At 38.5% G+C, this 11621-nt stretch overlaps 1 protein-coding gene across 3 annotated transcripts; it reads right to left on the reverse strand.

Moving 5' to 3' along the window:
* Positions 1–2958: 2958 nt before the first annotated feature.
* LOC127938334 (putative nuclease HARBI1) lies at positions 2959–8186 on the reverse strand. 3 transcript variants are annotated; one of them, XM_052534876.1, is made up of 10 exons: positions 5905–8184; positions 5641–5817; positions 5489–5550; positions 5320–5406; positions 5191–5232; positions 4948–5122; positions 4198–4752; positions 4013–4128; positions 3805–3916; positions 2959–3710 (listed from the first exon to the last, which is right to left on the reverse strand). In XM_052534876.1, exons 7-10 carry the CDS (start codon positions 4667–4669, stop codon positions 3340–3342), a joined length of 1071 nt encoding a protein of 356 aa, XP_052390836.1. In that variant the 5' UTR covers positions 4670–4752; positions 4948–5122; positions 5191–5232; positions 5320–5406; positions 5489–5550; positions 5641–5817; positions 5905–8184; the 3' UTR covers positions 2959–3339. The 3 variants fall into 3 exon arrangements, with proteins under 3 accessions (XP_052390836.1, XP_052390837.1, XP_052390838.1); XM_052534877.1 differs by having other exon boundaries at positions 5641–8184; XM_052534878.1 differs by lacking the exons at positions 2959–3710; positions 3805–3916; positions 4013–4128 and having other exon boundaries at positions 4481–4752; positions 5905–8186.
* Between the last annotated feature and the right edge of the window lie 3435 nt (positions 8187–11621).

Below are 11621 nucleotides of genomic sequence, written 5' to 3' on the forward strand. Positions count from 1 at the left end.
CTTTGTTGGCATCAGTGGAAGTGCATTAGCATGGTTTAAATCGTACTTATATGACCGCCATCAATTTGTAGCAGTGAATGAAGATGTATCATATCGATCACAAGTGCAGTATGGAGTACCTCAAGGCTCAGTACTAGGGCCGCTACTCTTCACGCTTTATATGTTACCCTTGGGAGATATCATCAGGAAACATGGTGTTAGCTTTCACTGTTATGCTGATGATACTCAGCTCTATATTTCCTCGCAGCCCGGTGAAACACACCAATTTGAAAAACTAATGGAATGCATAGTCGATATAAAAAATTCGATGACGAGTAATTTCTTACTGCTAAATTCAGAAAAAACAGAGGTGTTAATCATAGGGCCTAAAAACTCTGCTTGTAATAACCTAGAACACTGTCTAAGACTTGATGGTTGCTCTGTCAATTCTTCGTCATCAGTTAGGAACCTAGGTGTGCTACTTGATCGCAATCTTTCCTTAGAAAGCCACGTTTCTAGCATTTGTAAAACTGCATTTTTCCATCTCAAAAATATATCTAAATTACTGCCTATGCTCTCAATGTCAAATGCAGAAATGTTAATCCATGCATTTATGACTTCAAGGTTAGACTATTGTAATGCTTTATTGGGTGGTTGTTCTGCACGCTTGGTAAACAAACTACAGCTAGTCCAAAATGCAGCAGCAAGAGTTCTTACTAGAACCAGGAAGTATGACCATATTAGCCCGGTCCTGTCCACACTGCACTGGCTCCCTATCAAACATTGTATAGATTTTAAAATATTGCTTAATACTTATAAAGCCCTGAATGGTTTAGCACCTCAGTATTTGAATGAGCTCCTTTTACAATATACTCCTCTACGTCCGCTACGTTCTCAAAACTCAGGCAATTTGATAATACCTAGAATATCAAAATCAACTGCGGGCGGCAGATCCTTTTCCTATTTGGCGCCTAAACTCTGGAATAACCTACCTAACATTGTTCGGGAGGCAGATACACTCTTGCAGTTTAAATCTAGAATAAAAGACCCATCTCTTTAACCTGGCATACACATAACATACTAATATGCTTTTAATATCCAAATCCGTTAAAGGATTTTTAGGCTGCATTAATTAGGTAAACTGGAACCGGAAACACTTCACATAACACCGTACTTTCTACATCATTAGAATAATGGCATCTACGCTAATATTTGTCTGTTTCTGTCTTATTCCGAGGTCACTGTAGCCACCAGATCCAGTCCGTATCCAGATCAGAGGGTCACTGCAGTCACCCGGATCCAGTACGTATCCAGACCAGATGGTGGATCAGCACCTAGAAAGGACCTCTACTGCCCTGAAAGACAGCGGAGACCAGGACAACTAGAGCCCCAGATACAGATCCCCTGTAAAGACCTTGTCTCAGAGGAGCACCAGGACAAGACCACAGGAAACAGATGATTCTTCTGCACAATCTGACTTTGCTGCAGCCTGGAATTGAACTACTGGTTTCGTCTGGTCAGAGGAGAACTGGCCCCCCAACTGAGCCTGGTTTCTCCCAAGGTTTTTTTCTCCATTCTGTCACCGATGGAGTTTCGGTTCCTTGCCGCTGTCGCCTCTGGCTTGCTTAGTTGGGGTCACTTCATCTACAGCGATATCGTTGACTTGATTGCAAATAAATGCACAGACACTATTTAAACTGAACAGAGATGACATAGCTGAATTCAATGATGAACTGCCTTTAACTATCATTTTGCATTATTGAGACACTGTTTTCCAAATGAATGTTGTTCAGTGCTTTGACGCAATGTATTTTGTTTAAAGCACTATATAAATAAAGGTGATTGATTGATTGAAATATATTACCTCACCTTTCTCCCTCGATAACACGCGCACGCGCGCAAGTATATCTTCAGCCGCTCCGTATCCAGCTCTTTTTGTATCAACCGAGAAATGTCGCAGCTTCTCCTGAATTTTGTTCACCAAATTTGAAAACTTCCAGCTTAAAATGTCAAATCATACTTATTTATTTTTGTCTCCATGGAGGTATTGAGAGAATTAAGAAAAACTGAAGACTAAAAGAAAGTTCGTTAACCTCTTTATTATGTTGCCATAGTGAGTCGTTCATGAACTGTTGTTGTGTCTGTCACGTGAAATCTAATCAAAACATACAACAGACGATCTGACAGGTTTGAGAAGATCAAATACAATCCACTACCCAAAAAATACAGACCAGGGGCCTGTTGCACAAAAGTAGGATAAGGGATTAAGCCAGGATATCTTGGTGATCCTGGCTCAATTGATCCCTAATCCGGTTGCACTAAAGCTGGATAGGGGGCAGGAGGATATGTTATGGTATAAATTACCATGGAGATTTATTCTGTGGAGCTAGCCTGCTCCAGACCAGGCTAAATTTCAGGATCTATTTAATCTCATCCCTAATGTCAGTCAGCAGTCGCCACAAATGGAAACCAATAGTTATTTCACTGCTCACTATACATTGTTATCACATATAACTAGACCCACTGTCATTATTTAAACGTTTGTGATCATTAATTTCAATCATTTTGAATTAATGATTTTTAGATGATGTTGCTATCATTAGATAATTTACAGTTTCCCATAGACTATAAGGCTATTTATAAAATGATAGAATATTAGGGCCACAGAGGGGAAAAAAAAGACAAGTCATAATATTGTAACCAGTTGTTTTAAAGGAGGACAGTTGTTAAAATGACAGATGTGGGGCATTTCATGAAATTGTACTTCAGTATGGTTTCATAAACAAAGACATGCTGATGTGCCAGAATATGAAGTATCACATTGTCATTACTATCAAAACTGTAAAAAGAATATGTTGCTTTTCTGCAGAAAGAACCAGCCTCATAAATTTATGACTTTATCCTTTTTCCTCAGTGGGGCCCTAGTACTCTGTCATATAAACAAATACACATTCCATATCAATATAAAAACACAATGTGTAACATTATGTTCCTTTATTGAATAAGGACAAAACAAAGCAGGTAAACTATCAGCTCCTTTCGAAACTGAAGTCACAGTGACTCTACAAGATGGAAAGCACAGAATCAAAGCATATTATACAAAATGATACATACACATTCAAAGGTCTGTATATAACACACCCTGGATGTCTGCACACTGAAATAAATGCAGGACAAATCCATACACATCAACTGAACAGACAAATGAATGGATGCAGTAGCCTCCCTGCAGCCTTGTATTACACACAGTATACCGCACAAACATCATAAGAGGCCAAATTCGTAAAAAAACCAACACAAAAAAACCCTATTTCCTCTGCCACAGCAGGACATTTTTTACCTAAATTGAAAGCACACATACTAACTAAAATAATTCAACACATATTGGTCCCTCAGCAGCCGACCACTGTCGTCATCAGGGAAGATTGCCGGATTGTCCCAGTCCATGGCTGGTGGCACTCTGGGGGCCCTCTCCTTCCTCAGGCAGGCCACATTGTGGAGGACAGCACAAGCCACAGTAATATCACATGCCCGAACAGGGTTGACCCTTAATTTGTGAAGGCAGTGAAAGCGTGCCTTCAGGAGGCCAAAGGTCATTTCAACTCTGGCCCTGGTCCTGGCATGGGCATGGTTGTAGGCCTGCTGTGCTTCCTGGGGGTCTGTGAAAGGTGTCAGGGGAAAAGGCTGGCAGCCATACCCCCGGTCTCCCAGCAACACACCAGAGAATTCACCTGTCAACACAAAATCTCATCATTACTACCTCATAAACACAGTGATATTCTTGACACAGCCATGATGGTTATAAACAGGGGTTGTGTGGCTTACCTTGTGATAGGCACTGATAGATTTCAGAGGCCCGAAAGATTCTGGAGTCATGGACTGAGCCAGGCCATTTCGCCACAACATTGCTGATCACACAGTCAGCATTGCAGACCATCTGAAATCATAAGATGAGGAATATTACACCAATCAATGCACATCATTGGCAATGCAGAGTGTTCGTCAATGGACAATATCAAAAAGTTATGTTCACCTGAACATTAATGCTGTGAAAGGATTTCCTATTCACAAAATCGGCCTCATGGGCACCTGAGGGGGCTTTTATCCTTATGTGTGTGCAGTCCACTGCACCAATGACATTGGGGAAACCTGTCACACAAAGTAATGAGTATCCTACTATGTGTTAACAGTTGTCCTGTAATTTGTAGATCCTCTTACCAGCAATCCTATAGAACTCCTCTTTCATGTCACAGAGTCTTCTGTGGCCAGGGAAGGAGATGAAGACATCTGCTAATGCTTTGATAGCCAGACACACACTCCTTATTGTGCGGCAAATTGTGGCCTTGTTCAGCTGTTCTGCATCCCCCACTGAGTACAGGAAGGCTCCACTAGCAAACAAGCGCAAGGCCACACAAACCATTTGCTCCACACTCAGTGCATGGCTCCGTGCAGTGCGGTGCTTAATCCTGGGACCCAGTAGTCTGCATAGATACCTGATGCCATCTGCAGAAAACCTGCATCTTTCATATAGATGGTCATCAGGGAAGGCCAGTGGGTCCAACCGGTCCCTGAAGACCCTTTCTCGCCTGAAGGCTCTCCTCAGCACAAGTGCTTCTTCATCCACCACATCTCGCAAGAATGGGCATGCCATTGTCAGAGCAGAAAGGAACACACAATTTTGGGCCTTCATATAGGCTAGTGGCCACACCTGGTGCTGGGGGGGTGGGCAAAAGAGGCTGGTGCCTTATAACGATGACTTGGTTGTACTGATTGCTGTGAAAATAAAAAATACCTTAGAAAGATGCCACAGTCCTGTGTGCTCACAATAAGAGCTCATATGTCATGGCTCACTTGACTTTACGAGAATATACCTAATTTTTATTTTGAGCTGTGTCATCGAAAGAAAAATAATGATTAATACATTTGTGTTACAGTTAGCATTCAGTGTACATTGAAGGCATATCTCACCTCCCGCTCAAGTTTTTTTATTTCAAGGGTCCAGTTTCCTAATTGTCCTCTTTTTTATTTCGGACTCCAGTGCAAGATTTTCTATCTTTTTCTTCTTGTACTGAATGTCTATGTCTGCCAGTTCTATTTGGCGCCGGAGGTGGTTGCCATACAACTTTCTGATAGCTTGTGAGCTCTGTGAACACAATACAATTAGCGCTGCTGGAATTTGGCAGGATGTGGTGTCCTTTTATTAATACGCACTATGTTGCCAGGCTGGTTTTCCCACTGTATAGCATCTGGGTCCTGTAAAAGAAATTAGATTTTTTGATTTTGATGAGGACTCCTCACCATTGTAGAGTAAATAGTACTTTCACAGTCTTAACATGATACCTCATGCCTTCTGGAATCCAGAGAGATGGTCTCCTCCTCATCATCGTCTCCATCATGTGCTGTTGCTGCTGCACTGGGGCTTTCACCCTATCACATTTAATCGGATTCATATTGAAGCTAGTAGACAAGACATGCCAGGCCTACAGTATGCCTTTGATGGAGTACTCACTGGATCAGCATCGTCTGGTGCTTGTGCTGGTGGCTCTAACAGGAACACAGTGCTGCCAGACACTGCAAGGCAATAGGTAAACCAAAGTCAGACAGTCCAAATTGATTCAATATGAATGTGATTGTATTCCATGTAGAGATGGAAGGACATACCTTGAATGAAGCGGGTGGCATCTTGGGAGGGACCTATGCTCGTCTCTTTCCCCCCAGGGATCCCCTCTAAGACGGGCCTGCCTTTATTTAGCTCCAAGGCCATGTCCTCTGCTGGGGTAAGGTCAGCCTTTGGTGACCCACCACCCGTGCCTTGTCTGTGGGTATTCTTTTTCACTGCTAAAACAGTACAGACAATGTGTGAGCAGGCACCTTCTGGGTACAATATATGCTTGTGCTTTGTTAAATATTAGTCAGGGACCATACCATTCTGCAGAATGTTCTTGTATTTGATTTTGACCTGCTGCCATGTCCGTTTTGGCCTGTTCATGTTTAATCTACATCACACGCGCACACACACATTATTTATCACAAGAACATTTAATGGAGTCACACTGACAAAAATGACTTGGTATTTTTGTATTGTTTTCAGTAAAAATAATAAAAAAAAACAATAAAGATGTATTTTCTTGATTTTCTAAATGACCTAGCAAAATAAGTATAGGTTTAGACCAAAAATATAAACTTCAAGTAAATGTGTGCTTAAAACAAGCAAAAAATTTAAATATCTGTCAATATAATAAGAAAAATTCTCTTGAAATAAGTTTACTTTTTCCATAAACACTTACTTTTAGAAAAGTTCTCTTGTTTCACTGGCAGAGTTTTTTGCTTATTTTCCTAGGTTATTTTGCTCTAGAAAATATTTAAGATTTTTTTTAGATTTTTTTTTTTTTTACTGAAAACAAGACAAAAATACTAAGTAAGAAAGACATTTTTGCAGTGCAGTGAGCAACCGACCTTGGGTCCTTTGAAAGGCGCTATATAAATTAAAGTGATTATTATTATAGCTCATCTATGTATTCAAGAAAATTTTATTTATATAGCACTTTTCACAATTGTTTCATTCGGTCAAAGCTGCTTTACATTAATAAAAGCAGGGGAAACACAAAAAAACCGGTGGACAACATAATAAGCAGAGTACAACGGCTAATATTAAACCGCACTGAGCGTAGTAACGTAAAATAATAATGTAAGGCTTTAATAATAATATATCATAGCTTTATACAGTGTGATGGAGTTACGTTACACAATTTCACTCATATATGCAGTGCATTTCAATAAAAAAATGAACCGTTTCATAATTACAGTACAACTGCGTTTTTGGAGATGTGAATTAAATATTTGATTTGTAATTGTGACGTTTCAGCGGAGCGGTGAGTGTGTAATTGTGCACTACTTACGCATTCAGGCGGTCTGCAATACTTTGCCACGCTTTTTCTCTTTGCTTTATCACTGTGGCGGTGTTGCCTTTCTTCTTAATTATATCTTTTACCTCCTCGTATGCCTCCATGAGGATTTGTGCTTCCGACGGGGAAAAGTACGCGGCTCTAGTTGCCATGGTAAATCAGTTAATCTGTGATCTGTGGCGGGGTCTATTTGAGTGAGCCGTGAGCGCGCACCTATCCAGGATTGGTTTCACCTGGCTTAATGAATCCGTGTCTGCTCATCCTGGCTTGGTCTTTGTGCAACCAATTAAGCCTGGACGCACATGTTTTGGCTTTATTGAGCTCAGCTTAGTCATTTATCCCGGATGTCTTAATTCTACTTTTGTGCAACAGGCCCCAGGCCTCTATTTGAGACCGGCCTTTATTTACCCAAACCTGTTGTCACACCAGGCGTTTAAAAGAGACAGGCGTCTATTTGGGACTCGGCTATTATTTGAAGTTTTACGGTATGCTGTTTGTCACCGTTGTTGAGATTCATACTCTGATTGTTGTTATCTGTGTGTGCCTAAAATTAAAACTCTTTAATAAAAAATAAAAAAAACTGAATCACTTGCAAGAGATACCTACAAAATGTATAGAAAATGCAGACTTTTTCATTGAGGAATCAAAGCTGTGATAATCGATAATGGAAGTTTTATGATAAATATAAAACGCATGTGGACTGATTTTTTCCAATGTCTTGACTCCTTTATTAATGGAGTATATAAACAGACTTTTCAATATATTGGCATTAAATGCATTTTCTGAGAATTTATATTTTAAGTTTTAACTGCAAATGTCGAAATGCGCACTCTTTGGTCCATCAGTGCTTGAGTCACTGATCACATTCGAATAAAATATCTCATAATAAAATACAAAATTGACTGATTTATGAATGTATATGCATAGTTATCATTAATCAGAAATACAGATAAACACTTTCATTCATTGTATTTTTGATGCTGATAGAAAACATAACAACAAAAAAGCGAATCCACTGTCTGCAGTAGTGCTTCAAGTCAAACGCACCCATTTTTAAATCGTCCACAGCTGAGCATCACGAGAGGCGGATCTGCGCCAGAGCGAATGAGCTGCATAAAGTCATTTTCAGATGCAATGAAAAAAAAGGAGAAAAACAACAACCCTGGATAGCCTAGATTAGGCCCAAATTCACAAATGTGTTAGCTATCTATGGTATGAAATATCTGATATTCCGATTGTCAAATACATGCAAGTGGAAGTGTATTGTTGTTTAAACACCTTTATAACGATCGCGTTAGTTGAGCTTATGCACGATATAATTTTATGACACAAAATTTTTAAATGCAGGCTTAAATCAAACACATTTTGATTCAGATTCTGCATATATATATATATATATATATATATATATATATATATATATATATATATATATATATATATATATATATATATATATAAATATAAATGAACGGGGAAAAAAACAATGAAAAAAACAGCTGGCTGACCCCTACAGGGGTGGGGAAAAGTGTTGGGAGGGTGGGCGCGTCTATGAGCACATCTCATCCTTAACCGAAACACAGTGTATGCCTCACACAGACATGAGATATAAAGGGGATAGCAAAATATATTGTCAAGGGAAGGCAAAAGAAACCTATATAGCGAGGAATGCACTAAGAAGGGCCTTCTCTCCATTCTGCCCTTTGTCTGATAACCGTGTTTACATTTAGGCTATTTCAATATATTTTTTCAGTCAGTTAAGCCAAATAATTGGGTAACAAATAGCATGCATGTAGACTATTCATTTTTTTTTATAGACTATTAATTGTAGAGGCTAACAAATGCAGTGTGGGTAAACTCTTAATTTGAAAAATAATGAATGTATTTCCTGCTAATCAGATTTAGCACCACCCACAGGGGAAAATCGAAATATCAAGTGGTATTTCTGATTTCCGTGCAAAAACGGGTAAACCAAAAATCAAGTCATAATTTCCAAGAAAAAGGAGCTGTTTTCTCGTTTTTCCGTTTTTATATGTGAAAGCAAAAACAAATGAACGAACAATACCCGGACCTCTGTGATCACACTTAATGACTTCAGACCAGTGGCATTGACCTCACTGGTCATGAAGTCATTTGAAAGGATTGTTAAGCGGCTTCTGCTGTTCAGGGTGCACTCACAGAAATATTTCACCCCAAATTTAAGATTTATGTAATTTTATTACATGACAAATTCCCATTTATATATTTTTTCATAACTTTGATGAAAACCAATCACATAAACTTTAAATAACAGAATCTTGTTTGTTTTATAACTCTTATTACACTGTGAAACCTGACAAGTAAACTTAACTCAAACCGTTTGAGTAAACAGATTGCCTTGATTTAAACCATGTAAGTTTTAAAACTTTGCATTCAAGTAATTAAGTGATTAACTAAGTGCTGATTGAGAATTAGTGATGAACAGCTGCTGTTAACAAACAGAATCACTGAAAAAAAGAGAAACACAAGAACTACTACAACTGACTTCAGACACAGCCTTAGATGAAATCAACTGAAATAAAATACATGAAATCTCTCAAGATCTGATTAAAAAACCCCACAAACAGCATCACCAGCTCCACTTATTAATAACCAGACTGACTTTATTTCTGTCAGACGTCTACAGAAGATCTTATTGAGAATGAACTAAGGTTTAGAAGTTGATTTTTTGTTTCATTTGAAGTAACCATGTTAGAGATCAGTGTTTGCTTTAGTTGGGCTCTTGACCCTTGATTTCTGTCTTAGTCTTTAAACCGTGTGTTTCTAAAACACATTTGTTGTAACTCAATTTAATATAAGTTAATATACAAGTGACTTTCCAAACATTTTGTACACATAATTTTTCTGCTATGCCAGCAGTTGGTCAAACACAGACATTAATAATCAGAATATGAACCTCTACAATGGTGACGAAAAAAACATGCTGCAATGCATGCTGGGTACTATTGTAGTACAAAACTCATCCATGGCTCCCAGCATGCTCTGCAGCATTTTTTTTAATAGTCACCATTGTTGAGGTTCATATTCTGATTATTGATGTCTGTGTGTGACTAATTGACACCATAGAAGTCTAAACTGTTTGGAAAGTCTTTTGTATTAACTTTTTACAGAACCACTTGCTCTTAGAATCACTTTTACTATAGTCAATCAAATTGCACAACACCTATTTCATCAGAGATTAGACTCTGTACAGTTCAATAATTGATGATTATCATCACCAATATAAAGTATAACAACCTACACCTAGGTACAGGTTAACACCTGATGGGATTCCATCTGGGCTTTTCGTTTACAACAAATGTTTTAGAAACACACAGTTATAACAGCCAGAAATAAAGACTAAGACAGAAGTCAAAGGTCAAGAGCCCAACTAAAGCAAACACTGATCTCTAACATGGTTACTTCAAATGAAACAATAAATCAACATCTAAACCTTAGTTCATTCTCAATACAATCTTCTGTAAGAGTTAAACAAACAAGATTATGTTATTTAAAGTTTATGTGATTGGTTTTCATCAAAGTTATGAAAAAAATATAAATTGGAATTTGTCATGTAATAAAATTACATAAATCTTAAATTTGGGGTGAAATATTTCTGTGAGTGTGGGTGGGGCCCTGGACTCTTTGCAATTTGCATATAGGGCTACCAGAGGGGTAGAGGATGCCCAGATTACACTCTTAGATCTCCTCTATAGACATTTAGACGGTCCTGGTACACATGCCATGCTCTTGTTTTGGGATTTTTCTTCTGCTTTTAATACTATCCAGCCACATGTTTTAGTCAGATAATTTATTATCAGAATTTAACATTTAGAGTAATCTTGTGTGCTGGATTATGGACTTTTTAACTAACAGAACACAGTGAGTTAAGGTGGTTGTCTCTCTTGAAGGCGTGTCTCTTCCACTGGCTCCCCGCAGGGTTGTGTACTTTCACCTTTACTATACATCCTCTACACTAACGATTGTAGGAGTCAGTATAGTAATAGACACATCCTGAAATATGCGGATGATACAGTTATTGTCAGTTTACTGCAGAAACATGAATCTCAGCATGGGCCAGTGGTCGATGATTTTGTAAGTTGGTGTGACAGGTTTTTTCTCCATCTTAACACCTCTAAAACCAAGGATATGCTCATAGATTTTAGGAGAAAACAATCTGGTTGTCCTCCACCCACCTATATAAAAGGAATCAGCATAGACGTGGTAGAGCAGTACAAATATCTGTGATAGACAATAAACTTAAATTTAACATAAATGCAGAGATGATCTGTAAAAAGGGACAACAACGATTGTACTTCCTAACGAAGCTTAACTCTTTTAATGTTGATAAGGTTATCCTGTCTTTACTTTATAAATCTTTTATTGAATCTGTCCTTACTTTTGCTTTTATTGCCTGGTGTGGGGGCATCAGCCTGAGGGAGAAAAATAACCTCAGCTATATTGTAAAGGTGGCTGGTAAGTCAATAGGCTGCCCACAGGTTTCCTTGGCAAATATTTATGAGAAGCAGGTTATGAGGAAAGCAGATTCCATATTGGACTGTGTAAATCACCCCTTCATTGTTCTTTTGAGGTCCTCCCCTTAGGCCGGAGATTCAGAGTCCCTCGTTTTAAATCCAATAGGACAAAGAACTATTTTATACCAAGTGCAATTCGGTTGCTAAACTTGCATAATTCTTGATCTAGATGAGAAGTAGTGTA

The sequence above is a fragment of the Carassius gibelio genome, chromosome A20 (assembly GCF_023724105.1).
Source record: "Carassius gibelio isolate Cgi1373 ecotype wild population from Czech Republic chromosome A20, carGib1.2-hapl.c, whole genome shotgun sequence".
NCBI lineage: Eukaryota > Metazoa > Chordata > Actinopteri > Cypriniformes > Cyprinidae > Carassius > Carassius gibelio.

Coding starts and splice junctions, on each gene's coding strand:
- LOC127938334 (XM_052534876.1), bottom strand. CDS start 4,669: ATGAAGGCCCAAAATTGTGTGTTCCTTTCTGCTCTGACAATGGCATGC. Junction 4,129..4,197: donor GGAGTTCTATAGGATTGCTG/GTAAGAGGATCT, acceptor TTTGTGTGACAG/GTTTCCCCAATGTCATTGGT. Junction 3,711..3,804: donor CTATCAGTGCCTATCACAAG/GTAAGCCACACA, acceptor TTGTGTTGACAG/GTGAATTCTCTGGTGTGTTG.